General features: G+C 40.8%; 1 protein-coding gene across 1 annotated transcript in view; it reads left to right on the top strand.

Annotated features, from left to right (window-relative positions):
• Window positions 1–25095, top strand: part of SORCS3 (sortilin related VPS10 domain containing receptor 3) — a 556391-nt gene that overhangs the window by 489811 nt on the left and 41485 nt on the right. The window contains exons 15-16 of the mRNA XM_045569400.1: window positions 15387–15504; window positions 16500–16633. Of these exons, the coding sequence (XP_045425356.1) occupies window positions 15387–15504; window positions 16500–16633 (252 nt within the window). The remainder of the gene's footprint in view (window positions 1–15386; window positions 15505–16499; window positions 16634–25095) is intronic.

The following is a 25095-nucleotide window of genomic DNA, read 5'->3' as shown; positions in this document are numbered from 1 at the left end:
TGGAAGCTTCTAGTACTGCAGTTCTCTGCACGGGGATTTGCATGGGCAAGATAGTCCCCAGCTTTGAGGCCTGTTCTACTGTCTTTTCAAATGTTATTTTTTTAACATCTCCCTGGTAAACTTGACAGGAACTGTCTAGTCTAGCCTAATTCACAGTGATACGTGACGGTTCTGATTACCAAAGGCTGCGGGCAGGGCTGGATGAATGACAAGCCAGAGGGCCTAGTACAGTCTCAGGCGGTGGCTCTCCAGCTGATGAGATGCCTGTGGTTGTTTTGGGACTCTGACCTCTTTGCTATTTCTTGAAAAGTTTTTTGCCCCCAAATTAGCACTTTAAGGAGAGCTTTTCTCAGATGTGGAATCAGATGGGAAAACACTGCTTTCCTGTGTCCTTAAAGCTACGCTTGAAATTCTTTCCTGATATGAAATGTTTGAACCAATTGGCTGTGAGTTAGCTGACCTTTTACAGGGGCCAGAGAGAACCTGGCAGCTTCCTAGAAAAACATTCCCAGACAGGAGAGGCACAGCTTCCCTGGAATTAAGTGGATACTTCTTACCGAGAGTGAATGGCAAAAAACAAACAAAAAACCAAACAAACAAAAACAAAGGCAAAAACAAAAACCCTAAAGAGGTCTTTAGACAACTTGTGTCTATTCAGTTACCCTCCCTCGCCTTTTTTTTTTCGGTGCCAGGTATCACTGAACACTTTTTCAAACTTGATTTCGTTGAAATCTCCCAACAGCCCTGGAAGGTAGGTAGTATTATCATCATGGAGCGGATGAGCATGCTGAGGCTCAGAGAAATTAAGTGTTCAGCTCGCATGTTGAGACAGAGGCAAAATAAGACCAAGGAATGTGAATTTCAGACTCCATGCTCAGAGGTAAAATTTGAGGCATGGTACTAGGATTCTATAAGGTTTGCTCAGTAAAGGACCACCAAGGTGTGTGGGGAGGGAGTAGTAGGATGTGAGTTGTTCACTAGGTATTGAAGACTGCCTTCTGTGCTTCTAGAGACGAAGTCACAGCAGACCTTGTCATGAATTTTAGTTCATGATCTGTTTGAAAAAATATGATAAACATATGAAAGAATTAGAGAGCAATTAAATGGTAAGGTATGGGACAAATTTTGGTTGCCATTAGGTATCAAGCGACTGAAGACAGAGTAGCCGTGAAGGGCTTCGTGGCTACACAGAGAAGAGGGAGAGAGGGCATTCCAAGTGGGCAGGACAGTGTGAGCAACCCTGGAGCGGTGGGAATGTGCCTGGCTGGCAGAAGAGTGAGAGGTGGGAAAAGCCGGAGATGCCTTCAGCAAATTGGCTCAGGCCAACCGCCTTGCTGACTCCCTTTAGAAATTCAATTCTAATTGGCATAAATCTCCGATTCATTGTTCCATCAGCAGAACTAATAGCCAAAGTGAAAGAGAGAGATAACATTTTGCCTAGAAAATTATGCAAACCCCAAAGCTGCAGAGGTTTAAGAAAAAAATGTGAAGACCTTCTTTCCACTTAAGAGACTGTGACCACATGCTTAGCAGGGAACATACTTTTAAATACAGCCTTAGCAAAACGTGGAGGCACAGCCTGGAGCTTAAATGCATTGTTTAGCCTCTAGTAACTGCATCCGATAAAGTCTTTGGAAATGAACCAGAGGTGCTTCCATTGATCTGTTTTTCAATTCTCTGTTGTTTGCTGGAAGAGCCTGATTTTACTTTGCGCAAAGTAAGTCATTCGAGTAATCAGCAAATCCAGTGGAACTCCCAAGTCATCACCTTGCAGGCTGGCTGCTTGATTCACAACCTTCAGATTGCCACCGGGCTTGCCGTCTACCCAGAGGTACACTCGTGTTTATGCCAAGGGACACAAAAGCAGAATGCATGCTTGCAGAGGGGCTTTTAGAGGATACCGGAGTGCACTGGGGGCCAGCAACAGCCTGGAAGGCAAAGACTTAATTTGGTTAAGTCTTTAACAGATTGCTGTGTGGGCTTGGGAGGAAGGACGGTGTGGTGCTGATAGCATGGGCTTTGGAGGCCCACTCTCCAGGGACAGTGCTCAGATTGCCATGTCACACCTCCCTCTGAGCTCCAATTTCATCACCTAAGTATAAGGATTAAGAGAAATAACCTTCTTCGGGAGACATTAGAAATGTTTGTGGTCTCCGTGGACTCATGATCTAGAAACGGGATCCCTGCTGGGAAGGACTTTGGCCAACTAGAGCAGGGTCTGGCAGACTTTTTCTGTAAAGGGCCACACAAAAAAGATTTTAGGCTTTGCAGGCCACAGACTTTCTGTTGCAGCTACTTGACCTTCCCAGTGAAGTGTGTGAAAGCAGCCATAGATAATATGTAGACGAATGGGCATCAGTGTGTTCCAATATAACTTTATGGATACTGAGATTTGAATTTCATACCATTTTCACGTGTCACAAAATACAGTTCTTTACCTACTTCCCCTTCCCAACCATTTAAAATGTAAAAACAGTTCTTAGCTTGTGGGCCCTCCAAAACAGGTAGCAGGCTAGATCTGGCCTATGGGTTGTAGTTTGACTCTGAACCGGCCTGCACCTGGGGCTTACTGCTTTGTGGCTGTGTTACAAATACCGCTTGAAGTTTTGAGTTTCTACACTCTTCCCCTACTTATAAATTACTTCTCCAATTGCACCCCTTTACAAACTATTGAAAAGATACTTTTCACGAAATGGCTTAGAAGTTTTCTTATTTCTTTTTGTAAAGCTTTATGGAGATATAACTGACATACATAAAATGACACATGTTTATTGTATACATTTTGATGTGTTTAGACATATACATACACCTATTATTTTCACCACAATTAGGGTGTCCCTCACCTCCCAAACTTTCTTTTGTGAAGATTTTTGTAAGAACATTTAACACGAGGTCTATCCTCTTAACATATTTTAATGCGCACACAACACTGTTGCTAACTCTAAGCTCCATGTTGTAAAATCTAGTAACATGCACATCTTGCATAACTGAAACTTTTTACCCACTGAACAACTCCCCATTTTCCCTCCTCCAGCCCCTGGCAACCACCATTCCACTCTGTTTCTGTGAGTTGGACTATTTTATAGACCTTATATACAGAGAATTATAAAATATTTGTCCTTCTGTGACGGGGTTTTTTCAGTTAGCATAATGTCCTCTAGGTTCACAAGTGTTGTCACAAATGATACATTCATCCTTAAAAAAGAAGTCTCCTTATTTCTTATCCAAACCCCGCATACAGATCTCACCTCTTTCGGGAAGCCCTCCACAACTACACCAGGTCTTACTCATTTCCTTTTATTGAATTCCCTTCATGAGACTCACAGTGACTCAGAGGTGTATTTAGTCTGGTTTGCTGTTTTTCCAAAGGAGCCGAAATTTGCAAAATCAGAAACATCTGGCAGTATTAAGCCCAAATACCTGTAGTCCAACAATCCACGAGAGGGGCGTGGTGACTGCCCACTTTGGGTGGGGCGTGCTCTTTCTTACCCCACCCCTCGCTTGAGCCACACAGGTCTGCCCCAGCTACTTCAGTTCACTCCTTGTTCATTTAAGTTGCCCTCCTGGCTCTGGTAAAATTTTGAATTTGTGATTCTCAATTTAGATTCTACATTGACTATTTCCTTACTATATCATTTTCTTACAGTTTTTTAAAAATTTTAAAAATACAAAGAATAATATCACAAATACCTGTGTACCCACCACCTAAAATTAATAAATACTAACACGTTATCACTTGGGATTCAGATTTTTAAATAACATGTACAGGTTATCTGAGGTAGAGGTGATCTTCTCATCACCGTCCATCTTGGATCCATTCTCCTTACTCCTTCCTCAGACCATTCTAGAATAGTATTGATACCTCTAGCATTTGGTTATGCATAGAAATATATTGGTCTTGCTTTATGTGTTTTTAAAATACATAATTTATATAAATTATATCATTCTCCTTCATGCTTCTTTCACTAAATATTATCTATCTTGGGTCATATCCATCTGGTCCAGATACTTTTAATGCTACATGGCATTGTCATAATATAAATATGCACAACTTATCCATTCTCCTTTCAACGGACATTTAAGTTGTTTCAGGTTTTGCACAACTACAGACATTATTGTCACATCTTTGCACATGCCTCCAGGTATATACGTGGAAGAAATTCTCTGAACTGCATACCTAGAAGTGAAATTGCTGGGTCACGGTAAACTGGCCTTGTCATTAATAATGCACTCTTAACATGCACCAGTAATGCAGTAATCATTCTTGCACTGTTTTCTAGTTGCTTTCCATGTTGGTCATCTTTTCAGATAGAGTGTGAGGTTGTTTTTGGTCTGTAAGATTCAGGAGGTGTGCAACTGTGTTTTACTCATAATCTCCCACAGCACTAAACATAATTGTGCTTGTTCATAATTGATGCTCAGCAGATATAGGGTGAACGAATAATGCTATTGGGCCAGACTGCAAATTATTTAAGAGCAGGTACTGAATTTTATACTTTTTCTTATTCTTTTTATTTTTTATTTTTTTGGTTCAGGATTTGACACAAAGCTAGAGACTGAGAAATATAATATCATTTTAATGACATAGGAACACAAGGTGTTCCTCCTTTCTTTTCCTCTCTTAGAGCTCTTTGCATCTCCATGTATTTCCTCCTCTTTAAATCCCAACTCGAACATCAGTCTCTCTCATTTCCATCTCTTAGGTTCTCCTTCATCACTCAACTCCTGACTTATCTTCTACAGGTGCATGGGCCACATTTTCTGACTCACTGTTATGGACCTTAAACTTTCAAACCCATTAAAGGGATTTGGTTTTGAGGAAAGAATCAAAATTGTTTGGACATAGGATGATTTCTTTAAATTCATTTAAAAAATAAGTTTTCTTTCTTTCCCCTTTTCAGTTCCAGTGCCTTTTAGTCTCCTTTGCAATCTTCCTTTCACCCTCCTCCTCCCCCCATATTTATTTTCAAGCCTTTTAATCCCCACTGCCTTCCGCCACCTCCCCGATCATTGCATCGTGTAAGGAACACGGGCTCCACTTGCGGGCTTCTTGCTGTTGATTCCCTGCCTGTTTCTATTAAGGTCTAGCTCATGTCTCACTTTCTCTCAGTGCAATTCGCCCATAGCCACTGACCTCCTTTACCACTAATTCCATCTACACCCTAATGGGAAAACAATCAGGTGGCGTGGACGCACACCAGTAACCAAGGATGTGGCCTGAATTTCTGGAGACCAACAGCTGCTGTCTGCTGATGCCTGGCCTTCCCAGAACACTACTTTTTCTGCTTTGCTGTGGAATTAGTGCTCGACAGCTTCCTCTGTGGAAGCAGGGGAGGGGGGCTTCTGGAGGCAGAGGCAAGAGGGGGCAGAGGGAGCCAGGCCTTTCAGAGAGAACTGGACATTTAAAAGGGGACTGGAGGGTCCACATGTGTCGAGCGTTGCTTTCACAAGAACATTTATTATTTCTTTATTCAACAATATGTATTGATAGCCCACTGTAAAGTAGGCACTGTTCTAAGAGTTCTAGAAGCTGGGCTAGGGCATAAACAAAATAGTCAAGGTCTCTGTTAAAAAGTTTATATTCTACAAGCTCTCCCATCTCCTGCAGAGGGAAGATCAGATGTGTATGAGGTTTATTTCAGCTCTGGTGTTCCTGGAATCTGTTCCATAGTCTGATTCTGAGATTATTTTTCGTGGTGGTGGTGGTGATGGTGCTATGTGTATGTGTGTGGGGTAGTGGGGTGGTGTTGAAAAAGGGAAAGAAGAGAGAGAATTTGAGGAGATAGATATTGCCTTCCACGTCAGGGTACCTCTAACTTCCTCAGAGTCTCGTGCCGGCTTTGGTTTCTGATTATCTCTTATCTTCTAGTCTGAAAACAAATAACACTGTCAATGAAAGGATGGGAACATCATAGACTAGTAGAAGAAATACCTCCAGTGGGGCTTTTATTTCCTTATGTACGGATTTTTATAGTTTCTTAAATTTTTTATAATAAGAATGTATTCTTTTTATAATGAGAAAAAAATGAGATCATTTATCAAAATGTACCCATTACAAAAACCATCTCTCAGATAATGGAAGGGAAGAGTGTACTTAAGTTTATGCTGGTGTCAAATTGGGTGACACTCCACCTTTGACCTTGTGACCTAGAGGAAAGGGAGAGACTTAACTTCCCACCATTGCTTCCCAGTGCTAACCAATACCCTGAATAAACTGATGCTAAATTATTCCAAATAAACATACTACTGGAACCCAATAAAGTATAAGAATGGAAAACAGATAAATTCTACTTGTAAAATAAAAATTCAGGAAATTGCTAGACAGTGGCTTCTGATGAAGCACTGCTCTAAATAATTTCTTCAAGGTCATCTAGTTAATTTATGCTGCATTTGTAAGTTATTGTGTATTTTAAAAATTAATGAAAGATTTAATTATAGCAGGGGCGCCTGTGACCTTTTGTGAAATGACTTCATCATAAATCTGCAGGCATTTCAGAACTGTTTTCCAGGTTTGTAATAATTTGCTCTCAAATTAATGACACCCAGCCAGTGAAAAGAGCTGAATCTGGGTGAAAGGATTGAGATGGGATTTGTGGTTACCTAGCAATGGCTAATTCCGAGTCCTGAGTGGAGGTGGCAGAGGAGATGGTGTGTGATTCACCAGAATCCACAGCAGATTTAACTATTTACTTAGAGGAATGAGAAATAAATCTAGTGTGTCAATAGGGAGAAATTGCATGTAGCCAGACTAGGTCATTGCAGAGCAGTTGACTAGGGGTGCATTTATCTACATGTGAATGGGGGGTAATACCTGGACCAATGGGAGGATTTCCCTTCCTCCTGGCCCCCAAGCAGGGGTTCTTCTTTATTTATAAATTGAGGGTGTGCACCTGCCCCCCGGCTCGCTGACTGCCCCTACAGCCCAACTGAGACTCTATCACCCCCGTTCTCTGCCCTTCACCCACCTCAGAGGCTCAGTGGGAACAGCTAAGCTGTCTCTGGAGGGCAGTGGGCTCCTTTCCCCGGCGTCCAGGATACATCAATGTCTATGGCATACTAATGATTCATTTGATCCAAGAGAGGGGAGTGGCTGTGCAGAGGAATGCCACATCTTAGCACATCAAATAAGATCTTCTCTGTTAGTAGAAACTGGTATCACACATCTGTCATTCCAGAGTGGCAGGCTAGAGTTTGGAAAACTCAGTGCACCCTTTAGACACAGGAACCTGGGAGATAAACCAGCAAAGCCTGCAAAGTAAGTCTTGGCTGAAGCCTTCTCTAGTTAACTGCAGCCCTGGATGGGATCACTTCCCTTCTCTACGTCCCTCAAGCAAGTATTTATGGTGCTCCTTTATTTTCTTCCTAGGCAGGAAAGGAAGTGAGGAGGAGGAAGGATCATGGAGGACATAATAGAAAAGGTAGCATTTCAATTAAAACTAAAAAGAATAAGTTATGAAGAAGATAGAATGATCTCAAAACCTGTATAGTGTTGTGATTATAGTATAATACAAAATCTTAGAAAGACACAAGGAGAAATGGAGGATTTGCAAGCATAGAGATATATTTTAATAGACCTCTCTTAGAAACCAATAGACCAAGCAGTCAAAAAATAAGTACAACTTTGGATATGAATAACATTATTTGAAAGCTTGATTTAAAAGATCTGTATAGAACACTCCACTCAACAAATGGAAAACGCACATTCTTTTTAAGCAAACATTTAATATACTTTTCAAAAATTGACCATACACTGGGCCACATACAAAGTCTAGACTACTTCCAAAGAGCTGATATCATTGAACCACATTCTTTCTAAATATTACAATTAAATAAGATATTTAAGGTAAAATGATGGTAAGGAAAACAAATAAAAAATACTCAGAGTTTTTCATATTTCATGCGACTCCCATGCTCATATGCATGTTAATAAATTTGTATGCCTTCAAAAAGAAAAAAAAAAGAAAAAAACCTCATATGTTTGGAAACAAAACTGTGAATTATTTAGGAGTTGTTTTGTTTCTTAAAGAGGAAATAAAAATGGTCAGTATGAAATATTAAGATTTGAAATCTTTACTCCTCCCCCTCTTCCCTCTACCCAAAAACTGGTGCCTATTCTTTGACCTGAGGCTTGCAGAATGAGCAGGAGGTGGACAAGACAAGGTGTGGGGAAAGCCATCCCGAGCAGAGGAAAGCAGGCTGAGGACTGGGTCTCTGCTGATGTGAAGGTTTCTAGCCTGATGACTGACTATCCGGTGGAGGCAATAATAGAAAGAGGAAACTCAGGAAGGGGCTGAGAAAGTCTGCTTTGGCCTCACTATTTCTGAAGATGCTATTCAGACAGATGAAAATGGGAGGGTTGGTGGCTGGAACAGCTCAAGAAGCAGGCAGTTGAGTCACCGAGGGAGGGAGAGAGGGATATCCTGATTGCAGGTTGATGACAACATGGCATTATCCTATTGGGTTCAATCAAAGATTCCCTAGAAGTCCACCTAATCTAACTCCCAAAGCACTGTTTGTTCTTCCCTTTGATGTTTCTAGTGGCTTCCTCCTGGCAAGTTCTCACTCTTTCCCTTCTTGAAGTATTGTGGTCAACCACTCTCTCTGTGAAACTTCTCTCAGCTTTCACAAACTATGCACGCAAGTTGGTGTAAGCGGGAGCTGAGAAAAGAATCAAATGACTATGCAGGGGAGAATCAGGTGACCCAGGGCTGCTCTCCTGTAAAGATGAAAACATCTTTGCAGAGCCTACTCCTCTAATTACATTTAGTGTGGCAGTCTTTCCACCTAAATTATAGTAATTATATACTGAGATCCCCTTTGAAATCATTTAATTAATGAGTAGCTAACCCTCTCTGAGTATGGAATTCTAATGAAGTCTTTTAGCTTTTTGAACCACTTCCCTCCCTTAAATTAATCACTCCCCTTCCTGAAAGGCTTTCTCAGGTCTGAATGGCAGATTAAATAAGGTATGTTATTTAGGGACCCAGCAAATCATATTTGTTTGTGGAAATCCTAGCACAGTCCAGGATTATAAGGGACAGACCAGTTACCGCTGTTTTTCCCCTGAGATTGTTTTTGTCCTTCTAAATCCCAAAGGATACACAACTCATCCACGTTATTTGACTCAGAAGTAAGAGCAGATGAAGCTGTTACCCCAATTTTGAAAGAAGTGAATGATTTTATAAGATTAATTCTATCATTAATCAACCCAGAACTATTTATTGAGCATCTGTTATATGAAAGGAGCACCACTGGAGACAAAGATGAATGATCATACTAGATAAATCCTTCATGTATACGATAAAAAGGTAATAGATAAATATTAATAGATAAATTCTTCCTGGTCCATGCCCACGTCCACAGTGAACTTTGGTCTCCCCAGAACTAAGATGGATGGGAAGATGGGAAGTATATTAATGCCTGAAAGTTGCTAAGCAATTTTAACCTACTGATCTTAGTTGGGGCCCATTGAGAAAAAGCAAAACTCATAATCCAGATAGTGTAAGTGATTACAACTTTGCATCTAGCCTGTGAAAGAAGAGATAGATAGCTTATATACCTGGAGGTAGATGTGGAGATAGAAAGAAAATAAACTCTTGGAAATTGTTTTGAAAGGGCCACATTTCATCTAGAATATCTCTGCCTCCCATCCTTTGAGCATGTATCACTGATTAAAAACAAGCCTTTATAAGGAAGTTGAAGCCTTGAGAGATGAAGTCATTTGCTTGTCAAGTTCAAGCTAACTTTGTGGCAGAGTAGGTCTAGGAAAAGCCAAGTCTTCTAGTTCCCTGCCTAGTACTCTTACCATGTGTCCAGACCACTTGTGTGTTACAACAACGCAAGAGCACAGGAAGACCGTCTATGACCAGAGTCATGTTGGCAGTGTACACATTTAGCACCAGAGATGTTTAAGAAAAGATAGACATGTCCACTTAGGTTTATAGAGTCCAAGAAGAAGGCAAATCTTGAGTTGTGTCGAAAACTCTCATGAAAAAATCCAGGTTGCAAGGTAAAAGGAATAAGGAATACAGAAGTAATAAATTTTAATTGATTTTTTTTTCCTGAAAATCCATATAGTGAGAAATGGCTCAGAGAATTTATGTTGTTCCTGTGGTTGGGAGCAACTTCCTGAGGAAACCAAAGGGTAGGCTACCTGTTTCCAGGCAGTCATCTATTAAATATATTTATGTATGAGGTGTTCACTTTCTCCAAGGCTCAATAGGAGGATGTCAAAAAAGAAAAAGACAAAGAAAGGCTCTGCATTTGAAGTTAGTATGTACCTTAAAAAACAGATTTTGAACCTGTAGTCCCAGCTACTCAGGTGGCTGACATGGGAGGATCCCTTGAGCCCAGGAGTTTGAGGTTACAGTGAGCTATGGTGACACCACTGCATTCCAGCCTGGGTGACAGAGCAAGACCCCATCTTTAAAAAAACGGCGTGGGAGGCAGATTTTGAGCCAAGACTATTAGAAGTCCTTGATGAAAAATTCCCTGGGTGAGTCTGCAGAGGTTCTAGCAATAAGAATGATGATGATGGTAATGAACATTTGTTGTCTTTCAAGATTTGCACCCACATTATCTCATTGCTGGGGTTTTGATTATTGTTGGTAAGAATATATTTTGAATTAACAAAGGGCATTAAGAATGCATTGCTGGAGAAGGAGGCCAAAATAGTTCATCTTGGAAACTGCAAAGAAGTGGGAATGTTAATAACAGTGGATTTGGCCATGATAGTAATTAGTTTCTCTTTGTCAAAGACTTGAGGATCGGACTTTACCCTCTAAGAATAGCCTTGTTTCTTCCATTGGCACTCAGCAATCAATTAGCCATTCTTTGTCAAGCAACTACTGTTGATAGGTTCTGTAGGATACAAAGAAGTATAAGAAGTATCTCCATCCTTAAGTAGATTTCTAACTGGATGACAAAAATTTGACCAAAGATAGAAAGAAATTAAGAAATTCTGTATAGGTATTTTAGAGCAGTGGTTCTCAATGTATGGTCCTAGGGCCAGAAACGTGAGCATCACCTGGAACTTATTAGACATATAAATACTTAGACACCCAAGATATACTAATAAGAATCCCTGAGAGTAGGCTGATCTATGTTGAACAAGTCTTCTACAAGTGATTCTGATATAGATATTAGAGAACCTCTGGTCTGGACATAATAGGACCATTTGAGCTTCTGAAGAAAGAGAACTCAATGTTGCCACAAAAATCACAGAGGACTCTCTGAAAGAAGTAGCATCTGATTTGGGAATCATATTGTCCTTTCAAAGATGCTCCATGCCTTTTGGTCCTCCACCCTACCCATGTCTTGAGTTATCTTCAATTGATATATGAACCACTTTGTTTCCTCCCCCTAAATCTACTACAGGTATGAGGAGTGTGCTGCATCTACTTTGACAGTAATGGGCTCCTTAACTTTAGAGAAGTATTTCCAGCTGACGAGAAACTTTTATCCGAGAGCTTGATCTTATTATTATTGTTATTATTAATTAGAAGCAGTCTGGGCTTTCTCTTTTCCCAATTCATAATCAAGTGGACCTTCTCAGTGTTTATCAACCCAAAGTAATGAGCATGGTTTGTTATGATGGTCACTCTGATTTCTCCGTTCGATTCTCACTTCTCCAGATCTTATTGTGAATTTTAACATCTGTTCCATGAGTATTTTGAAAAAGGAATGAAAATACTTTAATATGAACTAGTCCTTATTTTACCTCCTGCTTGTTTTGCTATATTTCTGCCATTTCTTCAGCTTCCATAAGCTCTAATAAGAAGAGCAGTGAAGCAATGTGATAGTGAACTGAATTAGGGAAGCCAGATCTATGTAAAAGAGTGACCATGTGTCTGAGTCACTTATGTCCCACAGGGGGAGAGGGCCCATGCCCTCCATGACTTTATTTTGCCCAGAACTGAGAATGGAGGGAAAGATGGGGAGTATGTTATGTCTGAAAGTTGCTAAGAGGTTTTACCCTACTGGTCTTAGTTGGGGCCCAATAAGAAAATGAGCAAAGCTCATTGTAGGAATAGGGTTTAAATGATAAAAATTTTGCATCTGGCATGTGAAAGTGACCCCATGGGAGAGCAGATTAGCACAGTCTGGAGTGAAAATATTAGTGTACAGATTTATAGTTTGAGGAAAGACCTGGAAAACACAGTATAAGGAAGTCTGGGAAAGAAGCCAAAGAAATGTAGATGAAAGGAATGTACTTGCCAAGATGGCAAAAGAGAATCTGAAATAATCCATAATTCCTGATGGAGCATCTATTCTTGTGTTCAGTCCCCAAATGAGCACTCCGAGATCATAAGTGGATACCTCAGAGAGTTGGGAGGACCAATAACATGGACATCCCTAGAGGCTGTGCATGTAGATGGTGGTTGCATCCTGCTCAGTGGGACATGATCAAGCCCGAGCTTGACATATGCTTACTAACTCTTGAGCATCTCTTGTTAGAAAGTTCTGTACCATTTTGTAAACTTTCACACTTCTATATTTGGTTATATTTTATGCTCAAGACATCCCCCTAGAATGTCCACTCATTATTCTTCTCTCCCTGCCCTTTCCTAAGTCATGTCCAGGTTAACTAGCCATAGTTCTTACACCACCTTTTGAATGGGTAGGTGAAAATTGGTCTTAAATCATATTGTCATTTGTGTTAGTTTCCTTTGGCCATTGTCACAAGTTACCACACATTGGATGACTTAACGGAACAGACATTTCTTCTTTCATAGTTCTGGAGTCCAGGATCCAAAATCAAAATGTCAGCAGGGCTGTGCTCCTGAGACTTGCGGGGAGAATTTCCTCTTTGCTTCGTCCATCTACCAATTGTTTCAGGTGCACTTTGGTTTGTGGCTGCATAACTCCAGTTTTTGCCTCTGTCTTCATATGGCCTTTCCCTCACCATGCCCCTCATCTTTGCATATCTCTTATAAGTATACTTGTCCTTGGATTTAGGGCCCCTCTGGCAATCCAGGAAGATCTCATCTCGAGATCCTTGACTGACTTACATCTGCAAAGACCCTTTTTTCAAATAAGGTCACCTTCACAGTTTCAGGGAATAGTCTTTTGGGAACTGGAAACCATTTTGAATAATCTGATAAAATATATGTGATATATCCATAGATAAATACATAGGTGCCAGTAAGCACACATTTTTGTTTAAAATTTAAGGGAATTTAAACTCCACAACCACCACCAAAGCTCAAATATGTACTGTAGATTGAGATACTTAGTTTATATCCTTCTTGAATGGTAACATCCAAAACTAATCACAATTGTCCTTGGTGATCTGGTTAATGTAAAAAAGACCACATATTGCCTTTTTTGTTCTAAATAATTCTGTTATTGCATTTCAAGATCACCTTAAATATTTTAGATCTCTCTAAAGTGTTCCCTTATATTGATCACATTGTATATGGAAACTCTTATGCTGCTGCTACTACCACGACTATTATTATTTAACCTGAGCAGTACCAAGCCCCATTTCTTTAATCCAATACTTATGTAATTACTAGGAGGAGGATCTGAAATTTCTCACTGTTATGTCAGATCTTATTAAATTTGGCCTATCTCTTCAATCTGTCAAGACCTTGTTGGGTCCTGATTTCTTCTATTGAGCATATTGACTGTTTCCTCCAGTTTTTTGTCATCAGAAAATTAAGTTTCCATTGATGACCATTATTTTCATGTCTTCAAGTCATTAATAAAAATGATGAATAAGAAAGGGCAGAAACAGAACCTTGCAGCTGAGCACTCACACCTCCCTCCTGGTTGATTTTAATGTCTTAATTAGGTACTGCTCAGCCACATAATTTGACTAGCACCTGGCTCATATTTTTTCATCTTCTCTTCAAGTCCTCTATGGCCAGACCCATCAAATGCCTTGTTATATCCAGGTAAATCATGTGTCTCATATTTCCCTCTTCTGTCTGCCCAGTAATCTTTTCATAGGAAGGAATGGGGTTAATCTGACCTGATGCATTTTGTGATCCATGAAATATCTGTAAACTATTTGGAGTAGGCAGAAGTGTTTGATTTAGCATCACGAACATCCTGCTACTTGTAGTAATCCTATCAGGGAAGACTTACTGGAGGAAGTGACATAGGAATCTGGGAAGATTTTGATAGGCTGAATAGAGACAGAAGAAGACATTTGTCAAGGTCTTCTCTCACTGGTTTTGTTTGTTTGTTTGTTTGTTTGTTTGTTTGTTTTTGTCTTGATGAGTTTATCAACTTAACTCTCCTCTCTTCAAACAAGTGAAAATTTTTGATAAGCGATAGCTGTTTTGTTAGAGATTTAAAATAGACTGATGTGACCTCTATATGAAATGAAATCAGAGCTAAAACTTTTAAGTTGCATGATCTGTAAAAACAAGCCTATTTCTTCCACATTTCACAATTTTTGTCAGTCTCTGCTCCTCCCATAAGCATGCTTTTCTTTCAGATAGCAGAAGGAAATGTCCCATGAGGAGAGTTAGTCTCTTAGATGTCTCTATAAGAGTATCTGAACTTGGGCAGAGGAAAATCCAGGGCCGGTAGTGTGATTAAGTCTTGCTGAAATGGAAGCCATCCAATTTCTTGAAAGACTTCTGTTGTTTTAAGTTCACACCATGGTTGGTCTCCCTTTACATCACTGTGATAGATGTCTTGCATTGTAATTGCAAGACATGCGGCTTGAGTGGAGTATGGATGATCAGTTTTTTTTTTTTATTTTTCTAGAAGCGATTGATCATTCATATTCATAGGGCTATCAACTGCTGGACTTTGAAAAGGTCAGTATTGATTATCTAAGTCATGCAGATGGTGTGCCTCTTACTACACATAAATATGAGTTCCTTTTATGAGACTGCTGTGAATTTTTAGGGAAGGAGAAGGAGATTAGGTATTCATTTGAATTAAACAGTAGGAATTTCAACTAAAACACTCAAATTCAGTAAGGATTTTGCAACTGGCAGAATCATACTTTAGATTAGCTAATCTGCTCCCCCAACACACGTACATAGAATCCACTTTACAGATGAGGAAACTAAGTCCCTGCCAGTGGACATAAATGCCAGTGCTTGGCATCAAGGAGAAATGGAAAGGCTGTGTGTCCAAATACGAACAATGGTTTTATCTCAGTGGTAGATTTGGGGCTGATGGGTGTTAAATGTTTCCTGTAATGCACATATATTCCTTTTGTAATAAAAATAATTGGTTAATTTTGAACCCGCTGTGAATGACATGCCAATTAACTGAGTGGTGTGGACAGTGGACTCACTTTGGAAGAACAGTTAGGGTCCAGGCTGCAGTGACTCTCTATTTCGTCCCCTGTCTTTGTGGATGAGTAACTGACTGTGGGGCCTTCTCCACTTGTCCTTTCTATCCCTTCCCTAAACACTTAGAGTTTTTGGCCACTTCAGCCTCCGCTCTGAATGGCAGTTGGTGAAAGTGGACTACAAGTCTATCTTCAGCCGGCGCTGCACCAAGGAGGACTATCAGACCTGGCACCTGCTCAATCAGGTACTCCCAGCATCGGGGAGTGCTGGCTTCTATGAAGAGGAGCTCATGCAAACCCTGTTTGGTCTTGCCTAAGCCTTCCTGTTTGGGGGAGGAAGGTGGTGGGCCATCTGGAGATAAGGGCATGGATTTAAGGGATAGGGTGGGACACATCCAGGTCCAGCAGGGATGGGTGATATTTTGGGGCCATTTTGCACCCTGGGATCCTATCTACTCATTGAGGTCACTGAGCTGCCTGGGCAAGAATTGCTGATGATAACCTGGGATTTTGGCTCTGTCCTTGGAGAAATGGCAGGCCCTCCAATGATTTGCTCATCTTATCTGCCAATGTAGGGGGTGAGAGCATTTTTTAAGCCAGCCTGAAGTAAGGGCCCCAGAGCCTTGGGGACAGGGCTACTGATAGACAGTGGGGTGGATGGGTCCAGCAATGGCAGACATTTGTTGCTGTGTAGCATAGGCTAGCTTTGGCACTCTCCAGCACCATTAGGTCCTTGTCATTTATACCACCTTCTTCTACTCTTCTTATCCTTGACTAGAAATTAGGACTTAGGCATGGTTGTTCATCATAGAGAGGGAACATTTTGGGTCCACTTCAATTTTCCTCTGAAGATGATGTGAAAAACGTGCCAGAAGTGGGCTCCTTTCCACTAGAATTGCTACTGAAGCCATTTGGGCGATTGCCTGGTGGTCTGAGAGGATGCCTAGAGGCTTTGCATTCTCCATGGAGGTGAAGAAGAAACAGAACCATGTAGACATCACTGACTATGGTGGGTGGAGGGGAGGGAGTGGGCCAACTTCCCTTAATCTTCATTTTGGGTGGCAGTAAAATATTAGCATTTTTATTCTTGAAACTCCTGGGTCCGCAGCATTACTGGGAATGAGGCTGCTATGCAGAGTGACTGAAGGAGAATGAAAAGGATAATGCTTCTTGTGGAAAAGCTGGTTTATTTCACCTCCTTTGTGTTTTTCTGTCTCTCATTGTGGACTTTCTCTCTAAGGGAGAGCCTTGCGTCATGGGAGAAAGGAAAATATTCAAGAAACGTAAGCCAGGAGCTCAGTGTGCCCTGGGCCGAGACTACTCGGGGTCAGTGGTCTCAGAACCCTGCGTCTGTGCCGACTGGGACTTCGAGTGGTGAGTCCTTGGGCGTTTTATCACCAATTCCAATCGGGTGTTTGTCTTTTTGAGGGGTGGAGGTGAAGATGGTGTTTGGAGAGGAAGGCATGACCCAGAGGTGGGAGGTATATCTGCTGGCCCGTGGACCCAACCGTCCCACTTCCTAGACCAGATGGGAGGACAGGCAGGGGCATTTTCTTGGGAAGATCACTGCTCTATCGGAGCAGCATTTCCATGGGGGCTTCTCCTCATCTTCTGTGAGCAGCTGTGTTGGAAAGTATTAGAAAGGAAAGAGCTCAGAGAGCTCTTGCCTTGGACAGTTACCTTGACAGGTCACTCAAATTGTGTTCTTCCATGCAAACACTCTCTTGTCATCATCTCCTTTCTTTTCCTCCTAATGTCAATGATAAAGAACAACTTTAAATCTCACCTATAGCCAATGACTCCCAAGTCTCCAAATATTTTCGTCCAGCCCTGGCCTCCCTCTCCTCTTGGCTGGAGACATGTGTGTCCAGCGATCTGCTCAGCACTCATCTCCTCTTGCTTTGCTAGCAGGGATATCAAACTTAATGTGGCCAAACCAGAGCTCTCCTTCAATCCCCCCACTGGAAGCAGTCCCTGGCCCAGTTCTTCCAACTGCAGTAAGACACACAGCCACGCACTGAGTTGCTAAAATCTAAATCCCAGGAGGGTATGATTTCTCCTTTTCTCTCACCCTCAGATCCAGGCCATCAACGAGTCTTTGGAGTTCCTACCTCCAAAACACGTTCTAACTCAAGGCACTTCTTCCCATCTCTACAGCTGTGTGAGTCACTCCAAGAGCCTAACTGTCTACCTCTGTCCTCGTCAACCTAAAATCTATTCCCCTCATAACAGCCAAAATTTTATTTTAAAAACTCAAACAAGATCTTATCATTACTATGCTTAAAATACTCCAATGTCTTCCCCTGTCCTTAAAAGATAGTCCAGTTCTCTCTCCTTGGCTTGTACCATTGTAGGTGACTTAGCCCCACACCGCCTTTGTGTCTAAATTCCTTATTTTTCTTTCCTCATTCATTGTATTGCAGTCACACGACCATCTCCTGGACCTTAATGAATCCAGGCTCATTCATAGCAGAGGGAACAGCAAGTGCAAGAATGTCTTCCAAATCTCAGCATGGCTGGCACCCTTGAATCACTCATGTCTCAGCAAAAATATCAGCTTCTCAGAAATGCCTCCTGAGACCACCTAATCTCACCCACACCCTGGCACTCTCTAGCACGTTACTGTTTTATTGTCTGCTTAGTATTAATCACTGTATGAAATGATCATGTTTTCAGTTGTTTTCTTAGCACTCATCTTTCCCCAGTAGAATGTGAGTGCTGTGAATCCAAGAGTGAACATCTAATGAGTAGTCCTAGCAAGTTGCTGAATGTGGTTTCTTTTAGGTGGATCAAACACCTCCCCGATTCTGGGGATGGCTGCATAGCCCTCTGATCCCAGCTGGTTGAATTCTTCCTCTGCATCACAGTCAAAAGCTAAAGTTCAGTTTGATTATTTTTGTAGTCCATCCCAGGTTAAAAGACAAAGCTAAGGGCTCAGGTATCAGCCTATCGAGTAGGGAGGGGAAGGGCAATGACAGAGCTGCATCTGGGCTTTTTTGGTGTTGAAGAGCAGAAGTAAGTCCATATGGGCACAGAGCGACTGTCGCTAAACAGCAGCCTCCCTCCTTCCTTTCTCACTTCCTCCAGCTGGTTTTTTGAGCTTGATTTGCACCAGAAGCCATTGTTTGTTTCCCACTTTCTACCAGGAGCATGACTGCAAGCCAGCAGGGGGACTAGGACGTCTCCCCACCTACTCTTTATGCTTGAACTCATGCCTGGGAAAGCTTGGCTTCAGTGAGATTCATTAAAGTGGGATGTACTAAGCACAATTTCAATTTGAATAGCAGGATCCTTTCTGTGGCAATTTGAAGCCTTTGTGAACAAAGAATATTTTCACACTTGGGAAAAATAATTTTCAATTATTAATTTCAATCCAGCAAAATAGTCATAGCTATGAGCATAGTAAGCTCCCCAGAATTATGGCTTGTGACATATTGATGCCAACCTCAGTATTCAGAATGTGAATTTCAGACTTCCTTGTGTCCTTCTGTGAACTGACCCCACTGAGGCACAGTGTCTTTGAACATGTCACGCTGCACATTCCCCTGTCTCTCTGAACCATAACAGACCCTTACCCATTGTTGGAAGGCATCACAAGTGAGAAGAAACAAGAACTGTAACGTAAATATTTTTTTCTTCAGTAATTCCATTAACATTTACTGGTCTGGACAAAAATTCCAGCACCTATATTTACAGTTTTTGACCTTGGGAAATTTTCTTAATCTCTGTGAGTTCACTTCCTCAGCTGCAAATTAAAAAAAAATATATATATATATATATGTGTGTGTATATATATATATGTGTGTGTATATATATATATATATAACATGTATCTCATTGGGTCCTAGGGAAGAATAATGTATCAATAAATGAATTAATATTCATGGTTAATATAGGTAAGGCATTTATCCTAGTTATGTACAACGCAGGGATACAACATGTGGTAGCCGTTGCTGCCGCTGCTATTGTCAATCTTGTACTCCAGGGTTAAGTGGTCCCTATTGTATTTGTTGCAAATTAAACCAGAGCTTATACATCCACATAAGCATTGTCTTTAAAGCAGTACTTGTTTGTGTTATCCATTTATTCAGTTCTGGTGGCATTATTTAAAGTATTTCTGAATTCTTTGGGAACTGCTGTCAGAATCCATCTGTAAGAAGAGCATGGTGGGGAGAAGGAGCCCTTGCAAGGCCTTCTGTAGTTCTTATACTTGCATCGGTAGAGGTGCCATGTGGATCCAAGACCCCGTAATGTCGGCTTTACTGTTGCCATTTTAATGAGAAGGAAATGAACATCTTGGATGTAAGTTATTTGACCAAGGTTATGTAACTCAGAGAGAGTGAACTGGGGTTCAGATGCAGGTCTAGCTAAACCTCGTGATTTGTCCTCTATACCATGCCATTTCTCAGGAAATCAAATGAGTCTTTGTTATTTTAAATTTATTTTATGTTTCCAGAAAAAAATAGAGTTTCCAAGTTTAGTTCCTCCAAAATTAAAAACCCTCTCCAAATGACCTAGGTTTACTGCTGTTGATGAAATTTAACATAGAATGTTTCATTATCTTTAAAACAACTTCAAATGACATAGTTTTGACCATTGCTACTAGAATTGCAATAGGTATTTGGTCTCCAAGAAGACTTTATAGAATTTTTTTTTGATATATAAGGTATTTCTATAGCCAACTCAACCTCATATTAAAAAGAAGATAGAAGAGCCACTTGAGTCTAAGGTAGGGTAGACAAGCAGACAGGGCTTGACTGTTAGTCATCATGATCTGAGAACAACAACAAAGTCATATGGCCTAAAAAGTTGATTTTCTTTTTCCCACTACCGAGTAAAGGAGAAGCGGTTTTTGATTTATAAAATTCCTGGGTCATTTACAGTGATTTGTAGAGACAATAGGAATGGATATTTTAAATTGTCTTCTTTATTTTTAAGTCAACTTTTATAAGCATAGCTATTGGTTAAATGATATAGATAGTTTTGTCCACCAGATATAGATTGTTAGTTTGCTTGTCTTTAATGCTAATGCCAGAAATTGGTGTATGGCAGCAGTGCCATAGCCTTGTCTCCTTCTCAGTGGTCCTCCCTGCCAGGAAGTGTATTAGATAAGGAATCTGAAATGCCACCTCAGTTAGTATAAGCAGTTAACAAGCATATTCCATATAGGTGTTTCCCTAAGCCATAGCAGGGCATGGCAAGGTCAGGTCTCAGAGACAGCAGGGAGAGGGTATAACCTAGTGTTTAATCAGATGAGGTGGGGTGTGGAAGCTGGGAAGGACAGATTCAGTGTCTTCACATTGGCAGAAGAATTGAGGAAGTGCAACCTGCACTCACAAAGGGAAGGTATTTTCCACCAGTGTTCCTCATTTGCTAGAAAAGAGGAAATTTTATAGATTCTCAGAAGCATTTATTTGTAGAGCAGCATTGGCTTCCACAGCTTTCACCAGAGCAGGTATCAGTAATAAGTATGAATTTTGCATAAATATTGATATTTTGACTTAAGAGCCTGGTAAATCTTTCCAGCCTCATGCTTACTCTAGAAAGCCGCTTTGCAGCAACCTCCATCATGGTGCTCATGAGGGGCCAGGAACAAATCCTTACTGAGAATGAAAGTTGTCAGACGTTGGCAGGTAATCAGAAAAGGGAGGATAAGGGGTCAACTCTGAAGTCACATGAGGCCTCTTGGGAAGGAGTTAGCCCTCTGGGAGACCCAGATATGTTTGTTTGTTCTGGGAGAAAGCAGGTTGCACCAGAGGTTAAGCCCAGCAGTTCTCTTCCCTCACTCATTCACCCAGCGACCCCCTCAACAGTAACTTTTACTGAGCACCTGCTATGTACCAGTGTTTTACCAAGTCTTATAGATGAACTATCTTAGTCTTTTCAACCAACTCCTGGAAGGAGAGTCTATTATAGGTGCTTTGTAGGTAAAGAAATGGAGACACAGAGAGGTTCAGTAATTTACTCAAAGTAATAATTTTCTTGAGTCTTAGTATGTGTTAGTGGCCACCTCCCATGTCAAATGTGGTGTCAGATTCACAGAGCAAGTTTATCAAGTGGTGATGCAGAAGACAGAGGGGAAGAGATTTGGGGCTTCCATGGCACATACATTCAGGGGTGTCTGAAATCCTTTCAACTTTTAGAATTTTGCATACGGAGTACAAACAAACATGTTTTTTGCTATCGTGGGCAAGTCAAAGTATAAACAAGACCATAAACACATATAAAAAAGAGTTATTGCACTAAAAAAGGGCATAACAGAAAATAATAAACAGTATAATTAAATGCTGAATTTTATGGCCTAGAACTATGCTGCCCATTATGGTAGCCTAGTTACGTGTGGTTATTTGCATTAAAATGAAATGAAATTAAAAATTGAGTTCCTTCGTTGCACTGGCTAGTGGCGATCATAGTAAGCAACATAGATATAAAATATTTCCATTCTTGTAGAAAGTTCTGTTGGACAGTACCGGGTTCTGACTGTATGTGCTAGAGATGGTCAGAACAAAAGATTGCTGAAGACTGAAGTAATCATGGAAGGCTTCTAGCAGGAAGTGGTCATGGGACTGTGGAGACTTCCTACTAAATACAGCCCCTTGGTCCCCTAAAGATTCGCTGAAAAATCACTGACATGAGACACATTGATTGACAGAAGGAAGGCACACAAATTTGTTTAATGTGTGTACATGGGAGCCTTCAGAATAAAGACCCATAGACATGGGAAATTGTCCATTTTTATGCTTAGGTTCAACAAAGTATGCACAGCCATGTAGAAATATGGTTGGACAAAACGGGTATGGTGTAATGGTAATAGACTGAGTGGGGAAACCCAGCAAGGCCCATGTGTTTCAATTCTTCTTGGCCTCTCTAAGCAGCATTGCTTCTTCCTGGGCTTGAGACAGGGCCCCCTCTAGAACAGGGATCTTATGACCTGCAGTCAAGCAAGGTAGGTCAAATAATTTCTTTATGGCCAGTTTTTACACAGAATAATTTTAGGTTTTATGGCTGGCTTTTGGGAAAAGGGGTTCTGGCTTTTATGACCTGCCTTGGGGAAGAGGGATTCTAGTTTCTATGGCTAGCCTTGGGGGAGAATGGGTCTGAGAGGCAGAAGGACAGGCGAAGATCAGAGAAAAACTTTTGCTTCTGAGGCCTTCATTTTGGGGTACTGTTTTCTGAGCCCCAACATAGTTGTCTTTCTGTCTTTATGACTGTATTTAGGCTTATCCTTTAGCTAATAATGATGGTGTCAAATATTAATCTATTGTTTTAGTTGTTGTTGTGGCTGCTTCTGTTAGTTGACTACTCACTCTGTGCCTACCAATAGCTTCTATCTGTCTGGTCCCAACCCACCCTGCTCTACTGCCTCCTAAAATGGGACAGAGGCACCTGTCAATCACTAGTGCTGGAATCTCAGCTGCCAGATGAGAGAAGCTGTGATAGGGCTATGCATGGTCTGAGAGTGGGGCAGCCCCTGCAGCTGGTGTAGAAGAGCCCATGACTTCTTAGTTGGCTCCAAGAGTCTCAGAATATCATTTCTGAGGAGCAGGGGTCCCTTCCTGATGGTTAAATGGGTGCCCCATGGGATGTTACGAATGCCCAGTAGGGATCAGGAGTCCCCATCATCTCATCATCTGCCACTATCAGCTGTGTACAATCTTTGGAAAGTCATTTCTCCTCGTTTTGCTTTTCCTTCCAGTCTACTAACTGAGGGGGTTGGACTCAAGGAATAGAAGTATACATTCCTATTCTGACATGCAGAGGCTTTTTGATTTCTGAACTATCTTGGCTATTCCTCCTGGATGGGATTTGGAAGACATACAGGTTTCTGAAAATAAGTTTTCCTCTAAACTTTTAGAAGTTCTAAAGCTTTTATAGTCAAGAAAGATGCAGAGGTGACTTATTTCTGGAAGGAAACTGCTTATGTGTTTGCAGAATCTGTGGCAGCATACTTCCCTGAGGCAAATCAAACTTTCTGATGCATTCTGTCCAAACCTCACAATTCAACAGCAAAACACCTTTCCCCAGGAAGCTGGAGCAGCAGCTGGAGCTGCTTGTTTGTCTAAATCATGCAGACTCCAGAGCTGGGAGGGAGGTTGGGATAGATTTTAATATACATTTAGCAGAAATTAATGAAGAAGTCCACAGCTTGGGGGCAGCCAGTTTCTGTTAATGTTGTTAAATATTAATGAGGTGCTTTTACTCTTTGGGGCAAAGCAACATGCCTGATGCACCTTTTGAAATTACTGCATCACTAACAGGGAGCAGAGCTGAACAAAACTGCTGAATATGGTTACATTTAGCAAAGCGCATTAAGACATTTCTCTCCTTCCTAAAGCTGCCTAAGAGAGCACCATTCCTGCCTACATTACCAATATTTCCCAGGGTTAGCAGGCCACTCAACAGGATTCGCCTCTTAAAGCAATAAAGCAATGAGGGCATTTTCCAGAATTAGTGCACACATTACACAGCCCAATGTTTTTGAAGATAAATAATGCTTAGAAGTAAGATATTCAGTGGTGTGCTGGTAAATATTTAACTACCAGCTCTCTGGGATAAATAATAAAATAAATAAGCCTTGATTAGTAATATCTGCTGATTGCTGTACATAGTCCCACCATGGCAGATTTCAAGCTACAAACATGACATCAGTGAATGTAGAACTGAGAAGAAATATCGATAGATAGTAGCACAACATTATATAATATTTCCACCATACAGATACATGGATACATATAACCTTAAAAGCATAGATAATATAATAATGTAATATTTACATATAATATAAATATTATATATAGTATATGTTATATATAACATATATTACATATAATAATAAAATTATTAAGGATTTATGTGTTTTTAGAACTTATTACATTTTAGTATAATTTACATAATTGAAATTTTATATAATTTAATTTTAATAGTGACTTTGTTTAACGACCTTTAATTAGTTTGCAAAATTTCTGAAATTTTAACAGTCAGCTCCCATGGCTGTTACAAGCTGGCACAACACTTACTTAGTCCTTAGGAACTGTCAGGCTGGGAGATGTCTAGTAGTTGATCAGAAGGCTTGGCAAAAGATTTTCCTGGCAGAAATGTCTCCTTCTGCTTCCTTTCTTCCAGTTTTGTTTAAACACGGCCATATGAAAGCAGATCTTGGGTTCCACTTGTCTAGGTGGCGAGGCACGACTCTAGTCACACTCCTTGGGTGTCTGTTGAGCACTTGGGGACACTCCCTGTGGATCATACTGGGACATCAATTGTGGGATCCTAGTCTTCCTGCAGAGACAGACATAGTGCAGTGGGATAATGAGTTCAATTGTTGGTTAATGTAATTGTAATATTCAGCCAATAAATATTTATTCAATATCTGCAATGTCCTAGGTCCTGTTCTGGACTTATATTGGAAAACAACAACAACAAAGATCTTTGCTCTTCTTTAGCTTCTATTTACAGTTTCCAACATGCTTTGGCCCCAAAGATTTTGTCTGGGGAATCAGGGATGGCATCATATGACCTAGATAATAAGTAGGAAACCATCAGACATTGACAGAGGTGGAGTGCTTCAAGCCCAGGGCATATCATATAAGAAGATAAAGAGGGTAAAAGGGTTGGTTAGGTCTGTGCAGCTATGGTTTTAGTGGAGTAAGATGGAGGAGATGTTGAGGAGGGGCCAAACTGGGAGGATAATGTCTTTATTCTCACTAATCAGATGTTCTTCTTAACTGCACTGTTTAGTGCTCTGTATCATTCTGTTATTTCATTGGGTTTGAGGTATGTTGTCTCTCTCTCCTCCAAAGACTGAAAACCCCTTAAGGACAGGGATTGCCATACTT

Source organism: Lemur catta, chromosome 14, assembly GCF_020740605.2.
Source record: "Lemur catta isolate mLemCat1 chromosome 14, mLemCat1.pri, whole genome shotgun sequence".
Lineage (NCBI taxonomy): Eukaryota > Metazoa > Chordata > Mammalia > Primates > Lemuridae > Lemur > Lemur catta.
This window is presented reverse-complemented; position numbering and strand designations above follow the sequence as displayed.